General features: G+C 35.9%; 1 protein-coding gene across 1 annotated transcript in view; it reads left to right on the forward strand.

The window, feature by feature from the left end:
• The window catches only part of LOC136878592 (bone morphogenetic protein 1), a 148,284-nt gene extending 133,647 nt beyond the window's left edge, over positions 1 to 14,637 (forward strand). Inside the window, exon 11 of the mRNA XM_067152094.2 lies at positions 14,174 to 14,637. Coding sequence (XP_067008195.1) covers positions 14,174 to 14,421 — 248 coding nt within the window. The 3' untranslated portion in view covers positions 14,422 to 14,637. The remainder of the gene's footprint in view (positions 1 to 14,173) is intronic.
• The last annotated feature ends 10,749 nt before the right edge of the window (positions 14,638 to 25,386 follow it).

A 25,386-nucleotide genomic window follows, 5' to 3' on the forward strand; every position in this document is an offset into this window, starting at 1 on the left:
GGCTGTCCGAGGCCTGGTCATTCCAGCTCTGGAAGTTTGGACTGTTATATTGGCAGCATAGTACTGTTCGTTAAAAGTGAGAAAATGTGTGGTTTTTCATTTGATTGAGAATTTAATGTGAAATCATTGTCTTTACTCGCGCAGTTGTAATGCCCTATGTTCATTTCAGTTGGGAAAACCCACTAAAACAATCTTTCTGAGGATGTAAAAAGGCTGGTGGAGAGTGAGTGTCTGACATTACAATGCAATTCCCCAACCTGATTGAGACTGATGGTAGGAAAGCGGGCCTACCATTACAATGAAAATTCCCTAATGCGGTCGTCATATGAGAAAAGACGTTTGGTGATTTCTCCGTCGCGTTTCTAGGCTAACGTTAAGAGCTAAGCAATTTAATACGGTCTTGGTCACAACGTGTACTCTACCTAACCTACTGTTCTGTATACAATGTAGAATTCCGTAGCGAAGCACGGGTACATCAGCTAGTATAAAGATAAAGTTGGAATTCAAGAGGACAAATTGGGGAAAATATTTGTTTATAGGAAGGGGAGTTAGGGATTGGAATAACTTACCAAGGGAGATGTTCAGTAAATTTCAAATTTCTTTGCAATAATTTAAGAAAAGGCTAGAAAAACAACAGATAGGGAATCTGCCACCTGGGCGACTGCCCTAAATGCAGATCGGTAGTGATTGATTGATTGATTGATTGATTGATTGATTGATTGATTGATTGATTGATTGATTGAGTGATTGAGTGATTGAGTGATTGATTGATTGATTGATTGATTGATTGATCGATCGATCGATCGATCGATTGATTGATTGATTGATCGATTGATTGATTGATTGATTGATTGATTGATTGATTGATTGATTGATTGATTGATTGATTGATTGATTGATTGATTGATTGATTGATTGATTGATTGATTGATTGATTGATTGATTGATTGATTGATTGATTGATTGATTGATTGATTGATTGATTGATTGATTGATTGATTGATTGATTGATTGATTGATTGATTGATTGATTGATTGATTGATTGATTGATTGATTGATTGATTGATTGATTGATTGATTGATTGATTGATTGATTGATTGATTGATTGATTGATTGATTGATTGATTGATTGATTGATTGATTGATTGATTGATTGATTGATTGATTGATTGATTGATTGATTGATTGATTGATTGATTGATTGATTGATTGATTGATTGATTGATTGATTGATTGATTGATTGATTGATTGATTGATTGATTGATTGATTGATTGATTGATTGATTGATTGATTGATTGATTGATTGATTGATTGATTGATTGATTGATTGATTGATTGATTGATTGATTGATTGATTGATTGATTGATTGATTGATTGATTGATTGATTGATTGATTGATTGATTGATTGATTGATTGATTGATTGATTGATTGATTGATTGATTGATTGATTGATTGATTGATTGATTGATTGATTGATTGATTGATTGATTGATTGATTGATTGATTGATTGATTGATTGATTGATTGATTGATTGATTGATTGATTGATTGATTGATTGATTGATTGATTGATTGATTGATTGATTGATTGATTGATTGATTGATTGATTGATTGATTGATTGATTGATTGCCATGTAACTCAACTTTGTTTAAAATGAATCTGTTAGAATGATGACATATATATTCAGCTTTGTGTCTTAGAGGGTACAATATTTGGCAAGAACACAGACTAAGTCTAACAGGAATATATTATGTATAATTTTTTAATATAATGATTTAATTTGTTAAACAGAAAAAAAACTATGTTCGTGACCTGGAGAAGTCCATTGTTCGGTTATGTTCTTTTCAATTGTCTGTATTATTTTTTATTCCTTAAACATAGTAGAAATAATTAAGATGTAAAATTGAAATCTGTATTATCTGTTATATATTGTTCACACAGTGGAAGTTTTGGTTATATGTAAACTCCAAAAATTTCATAACTTACAGGTATATGAATGTATGTGCCCCAGAAAGTTTCTTACGATTTCGAAAAGTATAAAGCAAATGTGTATACTATATTCCTAATTTAAAAATATCGAACGGGGCTGTGTTGGGGCCACGGTCGCAACTTTCGACGTAGAATACGTAGGACTACCACGTGATATATATTGTCGAAATAGCATTAGACTGACATATTTCCACCACTAGGGTAGTAGTTGTGCTTGTTAGGGGTTCCATTGTATGGATCTAGTCCCGAAAAGCCTTTTGACACTCGCTATTGGTATTTTCAACTTTTTGAATTCTGACGAGCTGCTCTATCCCTTTGAATAAGTTTTCGGTAATTTTGAAACCATTTATTTTCTATACTCGTGACACTTTTTCTAAAGAAATTGTTCGCTCTTCCCACCATAATTTTCTTAAGTGTTCGCTATACTTGTAGAAATTACTGGGAAGAATCAAATGATACCTTACACGATGTGATGCCACGCCGGAGTCCAGAGTTACACTAATTATTAGTCACGTGGCACGGTGATATTAGTACCTAAAAATTGCACGCTATTGTATCATCTTACGACGTCATACCGAAGTCAGACTCTTGTCAGTACGTTGCTAAGGTTCATTTTATTTATAGCGAGATACCAAATGCTGTCGTCGCACATATCATCTAGGCGTTATTTTGATTTAAAAACGTTCATGATGTTATAACGCTCATCAACGCAAGTACGGTTTTTAAACTATAGGCATATTCCAGTCAAAACATATTACTGAAGAAACGTAATAAGAGGGAAAATTAACTTTTTTACAATTCATTGCTATTATCTGCCTCACCCATTTGCATGATACAGTGTACTTGTATATACAGTACGTTCCTACTCCTTTGAATTTCAAGGAATGTGTTAGTGTGGAGAAATCCTCTTTGAGACACGAATGTTGAGCTGTTTTATCATCAAGATTTGTATCCGGTATATTTCTGTGTGGACCTGCTTCTAGAATATATACATTGAAGTTCATGCTTAAGCTTTGTTGAAATCAGGTTGTGAATATTCCATCTCTCTGAGAATTATATTTTTAATAAATCCTCCCTTACGCTAAGAAGACCAAAAATTGTAAATTTATGGAGTTAATGGCTTATATATATTTGTTGAACAACACTGGGACAGTGGTCTAATTTCAACTAAATTTAGTACTAACTTATAGAGTATAATTAACTACTCCGAAATACTTCAATCGTACGATTTGTAATAACATCAAACTTAAACTGGAGATTATAATGATTGATTTTTTCATTACGCGTAATAAGGATAACATGATGGCAAACATTTGGCAGTCATACAAACCTTAGTGAATAATGGAAAGGTATGTATAGGTACTTTAACGCAGAAAAAGGTTCCAAGGACATTCCAGGAATCATTAAAGAACAAGGGGAGTGTGTATGCAAAGTTCTTCAAAAGAAAGCAGTACTCAGTCAGGAGTACGTAAATATTGTTGGTTACTGGGATAGTGTCCAGGTGACTGATACTAAATAAATATTAAAATATACCTGTGATAACAATGACATTTACAATAAGATGCAAAAGTTGAAAACTAGAAAAGCGGATGGAATTGATAAGATTCTGGGAATATACTAAAGACAATAGGTTGGGACATATTACCATATCTGAAGTACTTATTTCATTATTGTTTTGTTGAAGGAGCTATACCAAATGAATGGAGAGTTGCTATAGTAGCCCCTGTCTATAAAGGAAAGTGTGATAAACATAAAGCTGAAAAGTACAGGCCAATCAGTTTGACATGCTTTGCATGTAATCTTTGGGGAAGCATTCTTTCTGATTCTATTAGACATGTTTGCGAATTTAATAACTAGATCGGTAGAAGGCAGTTCGGGTTTAGGAAAGGTTATTCCACTGAAGCTCAACTTTTAGGTTTCCAGTAAGATATATCAGGTATCTTGGATTCAAGAGAACAAAAATGGGCTGTATCGCGATTGACCTGTCTAAGGCATTTGATAGGGTGGATCATGGAAGACTACTGGCTAAAATGAGTGCATTTGGACTAGACAAAAGAGTGACTGAATGGATGGATATATTTTTAGAAAATAGAACTCAGAGAATTAGATTAGGCGAAGCTTTATCTGACCCTGTAATAATTAAGAGGGGAATTATTCAAGGCGATATTATTGGACCTTTATGTTTTCTTATATATATAAATAATATGCGTAAAAAGTGGAATCAGAAATGAGGCATTTTGCGGATGATGTTATTCTCTATATAGAGTAATAAAGAAGTTACAAGATTGTGACCAAGTGCAAAATGACCTCGATAATGTTGTGAGATGGACAGTAGGCAATGGTATGATGATAAATGGGGCTCAAAGTCAGGTTTTGAGCTTCACAATTAGGAAAAGTCCCCTCGGTTTTAATTACTGCGTTGATGGGGTGAACATTTCTTATGGGTATCATTGTAAGTGCCTAGGTGTAAATATAAGGAAAGATCTCATTTGCGATAATCACATAAATGGGATTGTAAATAAAGGGTACAGATCTCTGCACATGGTTATGAGGGTATTTAGGGGTTGTGGTAGGGATGTAGAGGTAAGACCCTTACTAGAGTATGGTTCGGGTGTATGGGACCCTCACCAGGATTACTTGATTCAAGAACTGGAAGGAATGCAAAGAAAAGCAGCTCGATTTTTTCTGGGTTATATCCGACAAAAGAGTAGCGTTACAAGTATCTTGCAAAGTTTGGTCTGGGAAGACTTGGGAGAAAGGAGACGAGTTGTCCGACTATGTGGCATGTTCCGAGCTGTCAGTGGAAAGGTGGCGTCGAATGACATTCGTAGACGAATAAGTTTGAGTGGTGTCTTTAAAAGCAGGAAAGATCACAATATGGAGATAAAGTTTAAATTCAAGAGGATGAATTGGGGCAAATATTCGTTTATAGGAAGGAGACTAAGTTATATGCTCAATTAATTTCCTATTTCTTTGCAGTTATTTAAGGTAAGGGCTGGAAAACGAGAGATGGGAAATCTGCCACCTGAGCGATTGCCCTAAATGCAGATCAGTGGTGATTGATTGATACCGCTTCAGCTGTCACTGGTGATAGGAGACGCTGAAGTATCAGAAGTCTGCCCTCCAAAAATGAATTGTTAGGGTAACTTGAATTTAAGCGCACTTATATTTGACACCGTGCACGACTGGTTGGAATACTGTATAAGTGCAGAAATGAAATATCTGTTACTCAGCTGATTGATTGAATCGATAACTTTTGAAGTATGATTTAACTTTGTCTGGTTATTTTCTCCAACTACGAGTCTGAGTGTTTGTGTTCATATTAATATCCATCTTCATTTACATAAAACACTACCGCACTACAAACCGCCTTAAATATCCTTGATACTGAATACAAACATACAGGAAAGGCATCGGCCGTAAAAGGAAGTTAAATCTGCACTAAGCGCTGACTCCTGAAAATGGAAAAACGGCTGGAAGAGGAAGAATAAGAAGAAGAAAAAGGAAGAAGAAGAAGAAGAAGAAGAAGAAGAAGAAGAAGCTCAGGTCACCCTGTCTGATTCTAGCGAAGCATTTATTTGTCTCAAACTCAGTTTTAATTTCAAAATTAAATTACTATAGTGTCAACCACACTACCAATCCCCACAGACAAATTGTGAATACATACGTCCAGTGAGTTTGGCGTCAGAAAGGGCATCCTGCCTTAAAACTGGGTTAAATATACATCAGGTGACGACCCGAAGAACTGGGGAAGAGACCAGGAAGAAGGAGAGTGATTATGGTGTTCGGGATGAACAGATTAGCATTCAAGTGGCTTACTTGCATAATTGAAAGCAAGCAGAAGAGAGTGGAGTTAGGTGGATTGAACTTCATATTCAATTGGAGTTCCACAAAGCTCTGTATTAGATCGTTTTCTATTCCCTGTACAAGTAAATGACTTGCCTTACAACATTGGGCCTAGTATATTTTTAGTTTCACGTACAGTTGATAAAACATTTCTAAACTAGACCAATATAATTCAAGAGCTTAATGTACAAAATGGAGGTCTAGTTCTCTGCAAATAATATCTTTGTAATGATAAAAAGACTCATATAATGGTATTTATTTTAATTAAAAATCAATTAAATTTTGATAATAAACTGATGAAACTGTTAGGAATACATGTAATAGCTGAACTGGGTGCCCACATAGATTTTATTTCAAGTAAACTATCATCAGAGATAAAATTATCGGTGAATAATTCTAAATGCCTACTTTGCGTTCTTTCCAGTACCCTTCACTATAAATCCTACTCTGGGGAAACTAGTGCCGGATTTCTGAAGGTTTTCTTCTCTAGAAGAATGCATATTGCATTAAAATAAAATCTCCTATACCTGCCCACTGCTAGCCTGACTTGGCTTAGAATACGTCAATAGTTCCGGAACCGTATTTGGACCGGCTAGCGTTCTTTATCCTTGCTTCCTACGTTACCGACCATACGTCGGTGTCTGGTCCAAATCGGGCATGCTGTGTGAGTACCGCTGGTTTTCGGAATTCATTAATCGCCTTTCTATCTGTAGCTGTAACACGGGGTGGACTCACAGTAAACCTTAAGTTTATCAATCTGTTTAGCCCATCTCTTCTTAGGTGATGTCCTTTGAACCTTTGATTATGCTAGTCACTGCCAACAAAGACGTCAGTATGCTGAGCTCTTCTCATCCATGCGGCAGACGTGGCCAAACAACCTAAGTCTCTTGATCTGAATTGCTTCTTCAGTACTTGGCTGGTCATCACATTGTTTCTCTATGATTTAATTCCGTACGTAGTCACAAAGAGTGACGCCGAGAATCTGACGGAGGCGTCTCATCTGGAAGACTTCCATCTTCTGAAGGTCTCATTCTCTTCAGAACGGTCTGTGTCTCGGAATCATGCAGTACAATTAGCGTACGAAAGAGGTAGATCTTGGTCTTAGTTGTTAATTTTTTTTTTCAGTAGCACCATCTAGGTGATAGGAATACTGCCGCAGCCTGTCTAAACCTGTTAAGTATTTCCGCACTCCATGTCACTTCGTTCTCCTGGATAGGTGACCCCAGGTATTTCAACTGCTGGACTTGTTCAATTGGTATACCGTTGAAGTGAACTACGTCCCATTTATAGTTAAAGTTTTTGGTCTTGTATGCGTTTATCTTCAGGCCATATGACGAGACAGTATCAGCCATATGATCAAGCATGATTGTAGCTTCGTCATTAGTATCAGCGGAGATAGCACTCCCGTCAAAAAACATGAGGCCTGTTGGGAAGAAATGCTCGTCGTCGTACTCCTTGTCTACCCTCAAAACCTTACCTCATAAGTTAATGAATTACCATGTTGAAAGGCGATGGAGAAATGACATCACCTTGATTGACGCCAAATCGAGTTAAGAATTGTTCTCGCTGTTTGTTTCGAATTCTCGCATTGTAGGATGATTGTACCGTGCCTGAAGGATGCGAATAACCTATTGTGGCACATGCTCAACCTCCATAGTTCTCTATAATCCTGGTCAATATCTGCTATCGAATAGCGATTTATCAATAAAGACGACCATCAATCTCTTCCCATATCGGAGTCGTTCTTCCAGTAGTTGGCAGATGAAGAAACGTTGATCCCAATTATTCTCCACTTAGCTGGAAACTTGACTGTTTCTCGCGACCCGTTCTTTCTTAATGCTCCTTGAGCATTGTTTGTCGTATCTTTATGAACATTTCCCCAAGAATGGAAAAGAGACTGATTCCACGACAGTTTATACTTTCCCGGCTATCACCATTCTTAATCATTGGAAAAATTATGACTTTCTTCCGCGCAGATAGAACATTCTGGAGCTGGTGGTAGTTTGGGCTAGCCTCTGTTGGCACATATATTGAGACATTGTGGATCTTTATTGTGCCATTGGTAGTAAGAACTGCCAACTCTGAGATGAATTGGAAGTCAACTGTGCTCATGACAACTCGATTGCTCACCGTGAAATAGAGTCCAGCTTCTCCTTTCTCACAACCAGAATTTTAGAGCACCATTGTTTCAGCAGCTGTTGACAGTTGTACTTTCATTGTCCCAGAACCAGTAAGTCGAGACTCACGTAATGCGGCAATTCAGATGTTGCATGTTGACAGTTCATTTCAAACCATTTTCTTTCGACCAACGTGTAGACTAGTACGTACGTTCCACATATTAATACAGGTTTCAAGTTTAGGAGTTACAAGTTTCAGTTTTTGGCCAGTAGCTCACTTTTAGCCAGCATCCTTGGTGTCTAATACCGGATGCGGTAGCATTACTGTACAAGTTCAGACCTACTAATTCCATACAGTTTTACACATTTAATTCACTGTCTAGCTTCATTTTCCTGGTTCTGGACACCACGGCAAGATGACCTCAATCCTCCTTTGCAGTCAGTCTTGGAACCATCCTTGATGGAGTTAATAAGTTAAAATTAACGTAAGTTTCAACATTAAAGTAATATCGTAATGTCTACTCAACGTGTTCAATGACAGCGTTGAATATCTCTTAAAAGAAGAAGAAGAACCATTGTAACCAGAAACAAGAGGGTGATGCAATAGCGCCATCATCTTGAGGTACTAAAATCACGGTGCCACCCGTCTATCGATTAGTGTAACTCTTGACACCGGTGTAGGAGCACGTAGTGTGCGGTGTTACTTAATTCTTCTCAGTGAACTCTACAAGTATATGGCTAAATTAGAGAACATTTGAGAAAATTACTGTGCGAAGAAGTGCATAAGTTTCTTTTTCCTTTCTTTCGTTTAATGTCGTAACATGTGGACAACAAATGGTTCCAAAATTATCAGAAACGCATTCCAGAAGATGAAGTAACTCTTCGGAATTCCCAAAGGTTCAACGTATGTATATATATATATATATATTTATTTATTTATTTATTTATTTATTTATTATATATTATTATTATATACTAGCATATTGTCGTTGCCGGGACAAAACCTCCTATGTGATAGTATTTTTGGAGGTATACTGACCCGCAGCACATACGTTATGAAGAGCGAGAATGCCTTGACCATATTCACACAATATTGCACCTTAGATGACAGAACCTTACCGGCCAAAGTTCTCAGCTAAAATATTTCACATAGGAGGTTTTGTCCCGGCAACGACGATATGTACCCGTTCTTCGCACGGGAACTGGTAATCGATTTCACAGTTCCTTCATGTAATTATGCGAAGTTGCATCCCTGAATTCAAACGTTTCATACGACATGTTAAACTGATATTCTTCTACGAAATCGCGTGGCAGTAACGTGAAATACGATAAAGCTGAACGAAGTGATGACAGAATGGAGTAGATCCCAGAGTTTATTGAACGATACAGTTCTTGGTCCGAACTTGTGCGTAATTCCCTCTATTTATCGGTTACATTTTGTTGTTCATCTGAAACTCTGAGTGGCTCTGTGTCTGAAGACTCATGAAATCAGTCGTTGACGATAATCTGCCTTATTGTCCGGCTCCATAGCTAAATGGTTAGCGTGCTGGCCTTTGATCACAGGGGTCCTGGGTTGGATTCCCGGCAGGGTCGGGAATTTTAACCATAATTGGTTAATTTCCCTGACACGAGGACTGGGTGTCGTATTCATCACCATTTAATCCTCATCACGACGCGCAGGTCGCCCGCTGGAGTCAAATCAAAAGACCTGCACCTGGGGAGCCGAACATGTCCTCGAACACTCCCGGCACTAAGAGCCATACGCCATTTCATTTCCTATCTTATTATCTGTTCTATCGAAAAGAGTAAAATGGCTGATTACTTAAACCCCAACTTTAAATGACATGAGAGCCTGTAAAACAGTCCATTAATGATAACTGAATCCTCGTATCGAAAAGGTGCACATGAGAAAAGCACTTTTAGAAATAGGTTCCCATTGTGGCTGATAGTTTCCCATTAAGGTCGGTCATCAGTGGCGACTCCTGACTTCTGGTTTAAGGAATATAACGGAAAAATTTGCAAACACCAACGCAAACAGACCGTCATACAGATTTTTCAAGAGAAAACAACAAACAAGGCCAACAAAGAAAGAAAGCTCGTGTGCTCATCCCGAGGTGGTGCAGCTCTTTTCAGGCACACCCCCAATGGAGGTGAGCTGCATGTACCATTGTAACCACATACCAGCCCTCTTTCCATTCTTGAATTCTTGGCAGTATCGGGAATCGAACCCGGGCCCCAGAGGACGGCAGCTAATAACACCAACCGTTACGCTACGGAGGCGGACACGAGGCCAACAGAAAAGTTTATTTAAGATACCAGATCCACTAATCCATTGGCCCGTTTCATAAATATTTCTGTTCAAGTGACGAACACACGATTTAAGTTGTGTAGTCACATTCCGATTTGGGCGCGGTTGTCCTTTATTTATAATTATGCTTTTCTCCAAAAGTATACTAAATGGAGAATCGGATTGCGCGGGAGAAACACTTGACCCTGTCGCTCCTACATCCCTGCCTGCTGAATTACTCTCTAATCGGTGTGATGTCATTTAAAAATCGCATCATTCCCGCATTTTCTTTGTTTGATATTTGCACTATAAGCACACGAAACTGAATCATTTATATTACTACAACATACATTTGTCATATATCATCATTTATAGCACAAGAAAAGATCCACTCAGAAGCAAGAACTCCAGTATTTCACGACATAGCAAATAAATTCCAGCCACACGCGATAACTTACAGGATTCCACCTTGCACTGCCCTCTTGATAGATGTGCTTGCTTGTTCCGCATCCCAACCCCACGAAAGACATCAACAAACGACAAGGGTTATGTGCTTGTGCTGCCATCTCTGGAGTAGCTTGGCAATTAGTAGCAGTCACTCACTACCCAGCCAAGCTCGTCTTATTCCTCTCTGAGTATCGAAAACTATGCGTTTGAATTTTATATAAATAACTTTCATTAGAATATGAAAAATGAATGTTTATATTTCGTTGAAAATACAAGGGATGTAACACATGCATGGGAAATTCGCCACTGTCGGTCATGTATATTTTGTGGGAAGATAAAATCACCATCCACGATTAAAATCGGATAGCCCGGCAAACAATCAAGCTCAGGTTACCTAATGGAGTACCTCTCAGTCAGTCAAAGAGACGAGGCAATGTGAACATTTACATGCCACCCAGTTAGAGCTGTCAGCTGCGTTGCTATCAATATTATGATTCATAATATCAGGATAGTGGGCTTCTTTTTCATGTGCAACCTAACATAAAAGAAGATACATGAGAATATTGGCAAAGCTATTGTAATAGATTATTTACAACGAGTTTTAAGAAATGAAATGGCATATGGCTTTTAGTGCCGGGAGTGTCCGAGGACAAGTTCGGCTCGCCAGGTGCAGGTCTTTTGATTTTACTCCCGTAGGCAACCTGCGCGTCGTGGTGAGAATGAAATTATGATGAAGACGACATATACACCGAGCCCTCGTGCCAGAAAAATTAACCAATGATGGTTAAAATGCCCGACACTGCCAGGAATCGAACTCGGGACCCCTATGACTAAAGGCCAGCACGCTAACCATGTAGCCATGAAGCCGGACAACGAGTTTTACATGATATTTCAACAGTAACAAGAAATTTCATCGAGTAATGACTGTTAGTAAACTGCAACATTCCATGCGTACTTCTTTCACTCCTTGTTACTGATTTAAGTTTGATGAAATTATTTTCCAATCACCTGTTGCAATAGGAGTGCGAACTCCGTAATAGGTGACAGTAAATAAACATTAATGTATATAAAAAAATAGTAAAGTACTTACAGCTATAAAGTCACTAGCTGTCGTCAACCCTGTCCAAAAATCACTACATATAAAGATACGAATTTGCTAAGTTGACATCAACACTGAATAATAGTCAACAATACGCAACGTGCACACAAAAGAATTTCCACGTTTGACCCTGGCACATCACTTAACTCAACACAATTATACTAAATTGTACACATATAAAGCTTATCGTGTGAAATGAAATCTAACCTTATGTGTATGTATATTAATATATTCATTTATCGCCTGAGTACATAATAATAAACATTTTTATCATACGTTGATTTAACATTATTGTAACCAAAAATCAGGTTATGGAATTTCCACAGTTACGATTTCTCTTGAATTTGATACTCAAAACCATGCATGCTGTAGAGTCATCTGTAAAACCAACTATGGAAGTTTGGATCTAATTCTAATTATGAATGGAATAAAATCATTTATCATTACTTAGTATAAAATACATTTCTCGATCCTGTCTGTCTGTCTGTCTGTCTGTCTGTCTGTCTGTCTGTCTGTCTGTCTGTCTGTCTGTCTGTCTGTCTGTCTGTCTGTCTGTCTGTCTGTCTGTCTGTCTGTCTGTCTGTCTGTCTGTCTGTCTGTCTGTCTGTCTGTCTGTCTGTCTGTCTGTCTGTCTGTCTGTCTGTCTGTGACCAAAGGAAGCCGAGCAGTAACGATTTCAGTGAAGCATGTCGAAGGAAAAACGGCCATTCGTGCGCCTTCTTAGCTTACGCTGACTAAACTGTTAAAAGATATATCTATACTATGCGGGTAAGAATTGTTCAACATAATATTCTACAAAAAAGAGAAGTCCACGACTTCATATTTCTATCTTTAACACACAACCCACTTGAGCTGTTTTTATGTTCAAGTTTGCAAGAAGAAAACGTCACATTTAAAATCAATTATTAATCCTCATCCAAATACATTTATTCCCCTCAATCAACTCCATCAATCAATTAATAAACGAACCTCACGGGTTACTTGCAAGTGAGATATAAAAATGATCAATATGATTCAGTATTATGTAATATACAATATTGTTTTAGATTAATTTAATTTAAAAAAATAATGAGTTTTTCACAAGAAATGTTGAAAATGTTTTCCTCCTTTCTTCAGTACATTGCCTGATAAATAAAAACCAAGTATCATATGTACAAAACATAGAATTTAACATTTCCGTACCTTTTCTACCGACTAAATTTTGAAACTACTGGCAATAATAAACTCTCTTCCCATGATCTCTGGGTATTTATTCATGAATTGACGTTACTTTACATACGTGTAGACCTGAATCACTTTTCACAGCTTTATGAGCTGTATCTATCGATGCATTGGTCTTTGGAGACATTTTCTAAATTGATTTACAAGGACTCTGTAACAATTTATCCGAAATTTCCCATATTTTATCTCCTGTTAATACACGAGGTTTCGCGGGTCGTAGTGCATCAAATACAGCTACAGGTTCCCGAAATTTTCTAATCCAATCTTGCACCGTTTTACTTTCTCGAAACAGGCATCCCACTAAGCAGGCGCGCACTTCAATAGTTAACATATCCGCACTAGACGACAACCTATACCGATTTAAAATACACTGCGGTTTCATTCCATATTGTAGCAGGTAGCGGAACGGAGAATATATCAAGCAAGCAGCAGACAGAGAACAAGCGTGCATAAATAAGACAGAGAAAGTATTATCCGCAAAACTTATAGTGATACTTGGTTTTATGGGGGTGAGGAGTAAGGAGGGAGCTACCCCGGTTCCGGTAATACTGCCAACTGAACGGAAATGAAATCTGAATTGAATCGATAGCATGATCGATCGATAAGAATGTTCTAAACTTTATTATCTTAAGCGAACAACTGTGTCACACACACATTATATAACATTTCTCGGTGCGAATCTTGTTCCTAGTATGAATTCTGTATTTTGGCTTTGCTGTGTAACAACAAGAGTACTAGTGTACGCCAGTTGACCCACGGCGATTCATAGTTTGTGTGTCAAAGATTGCCATTACGACAATACGAATCTCGAAGATAACCGAGGTCTACCGATTCAACAATAGGTAGCCGAAGTATCAGTAAAAGTTTCGCGGATAATAGTCAAGCTGGCCGTAGAATCCTTACAAGCACGTTCTTTTTCTGCGGAGAGAATAGTTGGAGGCACTGTAGTAAACATGGCCTTGACCTCCACGGGGTCATATTTCATGTTTAACTGTTTTCTCTGGATGTTATTATGTTTCGTTGTAAGTTATAACATGGCATTCCTCACACTTCTTCCTTTACATATATCTTTGTAGATTATAAGACACTCAATACGCACAGTATATCTCTATTATGAAGTGCTTGTACTTAATACTATCAATATGTAATTTCTTACAGGTATTGAGGAGCCTCCTGTGGATACATTTATGCTGATGGGTGTGGCACTGTGCGTGGCAGGCGTGTTAGTGCTCATCATCTGCATATGGTGCCATCGCAAGCGTCGGCGTAGGCGGCGCCATCTGACACGTTTGCATCGTGGTAATACAGGCTCGAGTAGGCGACAGTTGGGCAGCAGTAGTTCAGGTCGAAGGCAACACGTGTGTGACGAGTTAGGAGAACGCTTCGCTAGTGTCGATAGCGTCTGATGAATACAAATGTGGATATACAATTTGCTGGAAAACAATCACGGTATAGCAACTTGGAAAATGAGCTTTTTAAACAGTTTGTTCTGTACTAACAAGTTACTGGACAAAAGGGAAATCCATTTAAGAAATAGTTATCTGTTAGTGCTCAACAAATTGACTTAAAATATGCTGCTGCAGATCTCTTTGCACTAATAAACATGAATGCTGCCGAAACGAATGTGAGATAAAGGACTAATAATATGTTTATTAGAGAGAAGATATAATTATTTATAAATAATATCCTAAGCTCACACATAAAATAAATATGAACTTGAAAATCTCAAGTCTTCGAATTTGTTCAAGTTGTGGCTCAGTTTGTGTCTGGTATGGTATTACAGTGATGGAAGTAAATCAACTAAGCTCACATTTCTTGGAGGGTGTATGCTTAATGAGTGAGAATCTCACTCAAGAATCTGAACAAATTTAATTTTGGGAGAAGTTTATGGTGCAAATAATGAAGTTTAATTTTTCCTCATTGGTAAAGCAGCAAGACACTAACATTTTGATCACATATTCAAGTACCAGTAAATCTATTATTCCGTTCTTTAAAATAGTAATCACTTTGTATACGTACAGATGTTAAAAATGATACCGCATCAGAGGTAAATTAAGGCTTTACAGTATTTATTTGTTGCTATATGAAGTGAAAGAGAGATATAATACATATAATTAAGCTCTAACCATAAACATGAGAGCCTGAAATCTGATCATTGTGGAATACATATCAAAAAACAATCCTCCTATGTTGCTTTCACGGCCCGTACTTATAGACATGATATAGGCTTTTGGGCTTACGCCGTGTCAAGAAAATAAGGTGAAATTCTTTATGTTTCGCAGAGAACATTGTCCACGTGAAAGGTTCCTCAAACGTTTGAAGCCTATGTCATGTCTACAAAACCTCCTATGGTTCCTAAAATGTTAAGGGTTTCTACACTTTGTTTGCTTAAATGGTGTCTACACACGAGTTATAAAATTTATTATATATTTTAAATTCAAGAATGAGTTGACTCCTGTAAGTTGGTAAGAAATGTAAATATTCTTCTTAAACATATTGATATTAAAATAGGTTGGAAGGTATGCATGCATACACATGTTTTAATAACCGATTTTTATGGACTAATACTTTAAGTTTACAAGTTAGTCTTAGTTAATGAACTCAGTGTCATCACGATTCTCACAAGCCTGTATTTATCACTACTTTCTTCTTCTTCTTCTTCTTATCCTTCTTCTACAGCGCTCGTTCTGATTAATCAAGTACTGAATCGGTCATCTCCTGGGTTATTGACTACTTTGCTTGAGTCTGACACCTAGTTCAATGGTCTTCTAGAAAGCTTGTTCAACTACGTTGGTTTCACATTGTTTTATTGATATATGTGCGGTTATTAATTCATATATGTAGGTTCATCTAGTATATTCAACCATACTTTTTTCCTCCATCACAAGTAGCCTCTATCTATTCATACTGGAAGTACTTCCACTAATTTTTATGTAGGATTTTACTGAAAAGATCATAGTAGAGCAGCTTCATTTTTTCTAAAACATGAGTTACAACAAAATCATAAATAAATTACATGTTACATGCCTAAATAGGAAATCATTATTCTTAATTACTTCACTTCCTAACACTAATCACCAGCATTTTAATTTCAAATAAATGTAACTGATGATATGTGGCTTATGTACTACGAGTTATTATATTTTCTACTTGAATGACAAAGTGTATTAAATTCTAATTCCTCTTCCTCCTCATGTAAATAAATTTTAATAGTAGAAAGGCGATATCATGGTTCCCAATATCCTTGTTATTATGATCCATACTTAAAATGTCCTCCTACAATAATATCTTAAAATTCAATTCTTGAAATGATGAACAAATTTTATTATAAATAACTTTAACTGCTTTACCAATATTGGAAACGTTCTTAAAAATACTGAAATAAACAAATTCATACCTCATTTTCATATAACATCAAATTTAAGTTTAATAAATGATGCTGAAAGTTTATTTTTTACAGCCTGACGGATACTAAGTATATGTCCTTCAAGAACAATATATGATGGTAGTTTTTACGAACGCTATAGTATTATAAGGAGTTTTGTGGCACAATTGTTGAATGTTTGCTAATTGTTTAATTTTCCTCAAGAAAATGATTTTTAGATAAGTTATTTAAATATGAATGATTCATTGTTGTGTGGTAAGGCATGGTGGAAACTTAAGCATATATATAACATCACTAGAAACTAATTTATTTCATTACAACATATTAGTTGTTGACTTGGAGCATGGATCATCCCATTGTTGAAGAAGAAAATACAGGAATACACCTTTTCTTTGTTTTTCTCTTCTTATCTAGTATGTGAGAGTGTTGCGTGAGTGTGTGTTTGTGTGAGAGAGAGATAGAAGATATATTTGTTCATTATGCTCTGACTGGTGCTAAACAGAATACAAGTACTCAGTAAGCTAGGACAGAGTGAGTTAGTTAATTTTAGAATATAATATGTGTATGAAGTGCAGATTGTGTCTGTTTTATTTAATTTTTATCTTGAATGCATGCATTATATAAATTTATGTGACACATTCATATATAACTAATTTGGTATGTGAATGTGTTAGTGGCACTGAATATTAGGATGCACAAATGAATGAATGTGTGGCGTAGATTTGATAGATGTCCCAAGGAATTGAAATATGATAATGTGGGCATAGTGCATGTGCTATTACAGCAACCAAAGGGGTTGGGAGAATGAGAGGCAAGTCTCACTCCAACATTGTTTTGGCCTTGAACAGATATTTTTTATTCACTGCAACCAATTGTCTTGACTATTGCTGATTATCACTTCAAAACGAACATGTATTTCCTTTCAAACACATCCGGTGAGTAAGAAATAAGCCGACCATCCTTCACCTGCTTAAGTGAAAGATAATATTTCAAAACTGATTCCTCAGTTCAGTTCCTTAATGACTTTAGGATGCTAACGTTGATTTAGTAGAATTGCTCTTGTTCCAATTGGTCAAATATTATAATTACAGCACTGATATACAGACTTATGGCATAAAACTTCTGTCGTACTGGATTTATCTTTCAACTGCTTTCATTTCTCTTATTGATTGCTTCCTTTGTGTAATTTTGTTCTTCGTCATAGATACCGGTACAAGAAATCATAGATAAAAACAATGCATTTATTAAGATGAGGTATTGGTACCTGGTGAAAGATGTTATTATGATATTAAAGAGATTTTTATTATTACAAGGAAATAAGTAATGTTAAGAATCTCATGAAAATGGCTGAAGAAATATAATGCAATGGTGCCACAACATTAAAAATTAAAGGAGCACAGGTAAATAAACTGTAACTACAGAATATTAGTTATGAGAGGACCTCATTACTGTAATAATACTAGTGATTATGTTCAGCTGAATAATATCTACTCATGAAATACAATTTGTTACGATGGTTTGTTAAAAATCAAAGTTATTTTCTTGAATATTGATGTCCATTATATTGTGAAGGTAAAATACTCAATCAGTTACCCAGTTTCTTTTTCATCTATTTCAATAAACAGTTACCTCAAATTGTGTTCGAGAACTGGATCTGACAGTAATGTGTGTACCTAAATGAATAAGATTGTATATGATCATTTTCATTTAATCAGCTATGTTGCATAGAAGAAAGAAAATGTCTACAAAATATTTGAGGTTCATTTTACAAAATAATTTTATATCATGTTAGATATTATATTCAAAAACACATAGGCCCTAGAACAATATTGTTGGGACTAATTTATTAACTTGTAATTCATTTCATTTTATCTCCTAACTTTGTACTGATGACTCATTAAAATATTTAGGACAATGATATTTGGAGAAAAAATGTATACAAATCAAGTCTCTGAAATCTAGAAGAAGACGCTTCATGGACTATTTCATTATGACTTTTGTGGTGGGTACTGTATTTGAATTTCTCTTATAAGCTAAAGAAAAGCTTAGCAGGAACCTTGAGCAAAATATTAAAGGTATGACTCAAGATTATAAACCAGAATCAAATGTATCCCATCAATAAACATATTCTACATTGGAGCTGGAAGTCCCAGTCAGACTATAGCAGACAATATGGCTGATAATGGTGGTGAAGCTTATGGTAATGGAATTATCATTATTATTATTAAGATAGTTTATGCAATATATTCATATGAATCAGGTCATTGACTTATACTATTAAAATAAAGACATGTTCAAATCCTGTAAATCTTAAATTATAACTGGAGGTAGAATATCAAGGAAATTCCAAAGAAAATATTTGGGCTCCTCATATTAATCTTTAATAAGTTATTTGAAGACTAAAGACGTTACTTAACTGTACATCTACTATACTGTAGAAATGTAAGTTGTGCAGTTGATAATAATGGCTCAAGACAAGTACAAGAAAATTTAATATATCATATGAGTCAATCTAAGTTAATCATGTTCCAATTTAGCCCGCTTAGCTAGGGTTTATCTGTCTAGAGTTTTCCTCTCTCACTCAGTGTTTTTTAACAAAGCGCTTTTACGTCGCACCGACACAGATAGATCTTATGGCGGTGATGGGATAGGAAAGAGCTACAGATGGGAAGGAAGCGGCCGTGTCCATATACTGTATAAGGTACAGCCCCACCATTTGTCTGGTGTTGAAAATGGGAAACCACGGAAAACCGTCTTTAGGGCAGCCGACATTGGGGTTCAAACCCACAATCTCCCGAATACTGGATACTGGACGCACTTAAGAGACTGCAGCTACCGAGCTCGGTCTCTCACTCGGTTAACAAAATCTATCTCTTTACATAAGGTCTGAAAGTACGTTATCAAGTACAGAGAAAATTACTTAGATATTATAAAGACCCTGCAGCATTTAATAAGCTTCCCACATTTGTCAGATATTGTTAATCAGTTTTGCAATCTACAATAAGTAAACGTACCTATCTTAACTTCCAGTAAAATAAACATCCTAACAAAATCTGTTCAGTGTCTTCCTGATGTGTTTAAGAAACCTTAGTATATTAGCCATAAAGTATACTTTCAGATTAAAAGTTAATGGGCCGCCGTACAATTGTACATATTAAATTCCATTGTAGCTTGGAAAGTTCAAATAATCAATGGGGTAGGTGTTCTTGTTTCAGCATTTTGACTTTCATTGAGAACTAAGGTCTCCTGATATCATTGTCTGCTATATAATAACAAATAAGAGAAAGAATGGAGCAACTCACCTTATATTGTAAAATAATTATGAAATATTAAATGACTATTTTTTGGAAGAAGACAGGTCTGTCCACAAACATTTCGTTAAAATTTTCATTTTAGGAAACTACTGTTTCAGAAGTTCTCTGTTTTCGCAGTTTTTCAGATTCAAGTCTTCAGTACCTTCATTAAAATAATAATTATCATTCACCTAGTGTTCCTCCATGAAGAGAAATATCATCTCTGACTCTCTTTCTTATCACAACTTTTAAATAAATTTACAGGTGTCATAACTAAAATAGAACAGTTAGTAATAGAAATTCAGACCTTGGCAATTTTATTCACAATTATTTTTTATTGATTCTTCACTTCAGTAGCAGTGAAGATGCAGTTTTATGGAAGGAGGTAGAATTTTATTCAGTTTCTTTGCCAGAGAGCTTATTGTCTAATTAAGATATAACATGTAAGAAGTACTGATTAACTAATTCACATTTATCTTCCTAACCCAACAACCATAATGAAGTGAGACCAGCTCTGTACTTGGACATCATTTCCTAGAAGATATTTCGTTTTTGGAGTGAATAGATCCTATTTATAAAGGAAGCTCTAGAGTAAATAATAAGAGGCTAATACAAATAGACTGGAGAGATGCAAAATTTAGGTGAAACGCGTTTTTTTTTATATGTTCTCGCAAGTTATGAGACCATGGAAAAGCTTCCTGAATATTTATTTATTTATTTATTTATTTATCATAAGTCTGTACAGAGTTCTCCTCCATTTTCACAGACACTATACATAGGTGTACATAAATGCATGAATGAGGTTTTTTTTATGATTCCATGACCGAATAATATTGTCATGCATGCATGAATAAATGAATGAACACTTCCCTCCCAGTCACGGATAGCCACCAACTGAGGAGAGAGCATTCGGTTGGCAGGATAAATGCATGGATGGGATTATGCATGACTACTGCCCGGTCGTGTTATCCACCCCTGGTGAGAAAAAGGAGCCACCTTCCCAAGGATCCCACTTCCCCTTAACCTGAACTTGGGCTAACAACCGACTTGCATATGGGTGTACTTCAATTGGCCTAATTAAAGGATCTGGAAAAACCACTGGCCATGGGTGCAGTTGCATATCTCCCTTCTCGTAGTCCATACCCCTAACGTTTATACAAATCTCATTGCACAGTCATTTTGCAGACTAGATGATGCTTGCGAACTGCATGAATGTGTCTGAATTCTAACCTACAGTACATATTAGTGCCCACGCGTTCTTTCCCTACCGATGAGAAAATCACATTTCGAAGGCTCTAAGTTAATAAATACCACAAAACTCCAGAGCAGTGAGATATTACTTACCGCATGTTGTACAACTTTTGAAAGTAACAGAAGATTTGATAAAAGTTCAATTTAATCAGAACACAACATCATTGTTTGAGATTGTGATTGAGAATCCTCACGGCAATAGCCGTATACTGTACGTCATTTCTTAAGTCATAGCTTTAGTGCATATCAAGTCCGGTCAGCGTACTGGCCTTCGGTTCAGAGGGTCCCGGGTTCGATACCCGGCCGGGTCGAGGATTTCAACCTTAATTGGCTAATTCCAATGGCTCGGGGGCTGGGTGTGTGTAGCATATTCAACATTAGAAATCATCCTAGGTAAGGCCCTCATCTTCACAGACATGCATGTCGCCTAATAGGCCGTCTACTAGAAAAAGACCTGCGACAGGCCTCTCCGGAGGCCATACGCCATTATTATTATTATTATTATTATTATTATTATTATTATTATTATTATTATTAGTGCATATCAAAATAGAAGGGAGAAATTAAATTAAGAATTTAGGATACAAATAAAGAACTGCTTTGTAGTTTACTGCCTATTCTTTTCTTTTTTAAGGATAATCTTTGTGATAATGTGAGACTTTAAGAATCATAAAATATATCTCACATGAGTCCAGGAATATATATATGGAAAATGAGTCATTGTCTTATTCCAGTATTGTGTCTAATGGTAGTAAGCCACTTGTTATTTTCAGGAACTCATAGAGAAGTTAATGCATAGAATTCAGGTAGGAAGACAAACTTATTTTACAAATGACTATTAATAAGTGACAGTCCTAATGATCAGATGCCAAAACTTGGCCATTGCGATTTTGAAGGAATTACAGTAGTCTTAATGCAAAATATATGACTAATCTGAATATACATGTAGCTATAACCAGACATATATTAAACATTCAAAGCAAAAGCAACGTCACCTCCGTAGAGGCCATGAAGGCCCTTGGAGGAGTGGAAGGTAAAGGCTTCCACCATTGTTTACCTCGGCACGTGATGGGGTAGAGTGGTTAGCTCTACGCCCGGCCGCCTTTGCCCCCAGGAATTAACCTCGTACTCATTTTTGGTGTAGGCTGAGTGAACCTCAGGGCCATATGCACCGCGGAAGTGGAAATCTCGTTTCTTAAATTTTACGACTTCCTGACGGGGATTCGAACCCACGTCCTTCCGGACGAACCGAGCATCCTTTACCGCCTCGGCCAGGCAGCCCCTTATTAAACATTCAGAGTTTTAAAATGTAAACTATTAAAACCATGTATAACATTCTTATGGACTGATGAGTTTCATCCTTAGTAAATGCGACTGAATTAGCTAGGAACTAATTCCGTCAAGTGAAAATTGTTCGAAGAAGTAGGTCTTAACATTTCATTTATATTTTCTACCGGTTCAGTGATATTATTAAGGCATTTGAGTCCTAAGTTCCCAAACCAGTCTTCTACGATTCCTTTCACCCGCCACTCTTAGAGTGATCGTAATAATCATGTTTTTCTCCTCATCCCGATAGGCTTTTTCATTACCTTCCTAATTATAACAGTTTTTAAGTTTATAAATCGCAACAACCATCACCACCGCTGGATAGTTCTTTATTATGACAAATGAACAACATTTCAGTGTCAGCGATATTCGCCGTTCATGGATTTGTTAATATCAACCCAAGAGTCTTGAATATCTACATCATATAGCTCATACGGTAAAAATGTACCGGACATTAAAGAGTGAAAACAATTTCTATATTAATTGTTATATACTTTGTTTAGAAGATATTTGGAAGTTTGTGAAAAATTTAACAATCGCGAATATCTCCGTTATAATTATTATTACAAGGAAAAGTACATAAAACACAAAAGTTGTAAATTATATTTTGCAAAACTTCGATAATGGTAATATAAACGGAGATTTTTGACATTTCCCGTTTTTTCCTTTATATTTCTACACAACTGTATGAGAATCAAACAATCTACAGCCTAGAACACTCTCCAGATATACCTCAAATATCAAGTTTCAAGAAATCCTGCGAACTCGTCTTTCAGTGATGTTGAGACTAACACACCGACAGACAGATGAACAGATGAAAATTGAACTGAACCGTTTTTTGAGTCCTGTGTGCCCAGTCTGAAATAAAAATGAATTACGAAACCAAACTTTGAAATGCAGACAAAATTATAATTTCGTTTAAATATATTTTAGCCAAAAAAGTGTCTGATACTGGCTAGATACAAATAAGTGCGCTAATAAATGTGATCGAAAGCTCCACGTAGGAATAAAAATATTTCTACATCTCGTATTGTTTGGAAATTTTTCAATTAAAATAAAATAGACTAACTTGATATAAAATAGAGTACAGAGCTGATCTCATTCCTTTAAACCAGTTAGCAGAACTACCTAAATACACTATTGGAAAAAGGGCAGATTTTATATTTTGGTTTCAGCGCTTCCTGCCGGTGGCAGCTGAAGAAGCGTGGTTAACAATTCTTTGATACTGAAGTGTGAACAAACTATAATATACTGAATTCGTAATAAATATCGATCAAGTTTTCTCTACATCCAGCACAGCGTAATAAATATGGTGGTAGATAAGTTGAATTTGTTCCATTTGAAAATATATTTCTTAGCTATTAATATAATATGAGATGTTATTTAATATCGAGTGAGGACTTACTATGAAGAACTCTGTAATAGGGTGATAACTTATGATTAGCTCTATGCAAATGAAGGCATTTTATATAATGAAATAGATACTTTGTTATAGAATCACACTGCTAAAAATTTTTACATGCAATTGTTTATACATATAGAATGACAATAAAAAATTAAAACTATATTGCTGCTCTACTTTCCTAAGGAAATGAAAGGTATATCCTTTAAAGTTAGACTAATGTGCAGAATGGAGTTCCTATTTCCGATAATGAGTTTGGATGCCAATTAGTCCTACTCATCATAAAGATTTCAACTATTCTCATAGTAAGTGGGTAGTAGCTCTAATGCTTTAAAATAATAATGACACCACTCTATTTCGTTCTTGAATTTATTCATGCAAAGCACTGGAATAGTACATGGTCAGATTATTCAGAACTATTTCGTACAGCATTCTTAATAAACAGAGGTTTAGGTATTATTTTCTTTCCATTTTGTTTATTGAAACTATGATTTGTAGTGGTTCATTCCAAGTTTAAAACATTTATAGGTAGTTCGTGATAAAAGAAAAAGTTATTTTTCGAAATCGTATCATGGTACCTGTTCACATACTGTGTGTGTATATGGTTTCTAGGAATGCTAACCCTGAAAATGTCAAACGTATGCTGAATTTAAGTAGCCTATATCATGTACTGATATATAGACTTGCATGCCAGAATTTTATTATGAAGTGAAACGTACATGGCCCAATCATGACTTTCAGTGTGATAGAGAGTGTTAAATTTTCTGTTTCCCGAGCCAATCACATTCCTATTTCTGTATATTTTCATTTATGTGCTTTTCATTAATTTATGCATTAGACTTGATGTATGTACTGCGCATGAAGTAGTGATTCCGTGATTTCTTCAAGATAACATGCACATCTGAAAATCTTCCCGCCAGTCTTGCATACACTATTGTAAGAGAGAGAATGCCTCCATTTCATTTCTTTACCCCTTCATGTAATTTGTTTGCTCCGAAAAGAAGTTTTCATTTGGTATCTGTTTCTGATTTTTGTTACTTTCTGTTTTCTGTTAATTTCCTTTGATGTGCTATGAAGGACAGTAATTGCTCTCATCTCTAAACTTGGCTTCTAATACTTTCTTCTTTAGCAACCTATTAACTGAGGTCATGAAAACGATACTATCGAAATATTCTTAAATATACAACTAAATTATCTTCAAATTATAGTTTATTTAACTTCTCTAAACATTCTTCCAACAAATAAATAGTTATATTCTCTCATGCTAGGTTACTTTGATTTCATTTGAATTATTATATTTCTCCCACTAATGATCTAAACGATGAAAGTTTCTTTATTTATGCTGTACTGTATTGTTGACACTTGAAACATATGTGTAGGAAGACTTTCGTGCGAGAAAAGTCTTTATGATACATTGGAGTAAAGTAGTCGGGAATCAAGCGTTTGTTTCTATGAAGAGAAAAATTCGTGCCATTAATAAATAAAAAGTTCTGTACAAATTCTCACTATATGTAAATACCACCTCGCTGATGAGATTTATTCTATTTTGAGAGAATATTTGAATTTCTGTCTTACTATTAACAACTTATATGTACTTTTTAAAAACAGTTATTGACATTTACGAAGCTGGTAATTTGTTGTGTTATAGATGAAACTCCGGCCAGAAATGCTGAAATAAATAAATTTGTGTACCATATTGAGAGAGGATTGTACT

The sequence above is a fragment of the Anabrus simplex genome, chromosome 1 (genome assembly GCF_040414725.1).
Source record: "Anabrus simplex isolate iqAnaSimp1 chromosome 1, ASM4041472v1, whole genome shotgun sequence".
NCBI classification, from domain to species: domain Eukaryota; kingdom Metazoa; phylum Arthropoda; class Insecta; order Orthoptera; family Tettigoniidae; genus Anabrus; species Anabrus simplex.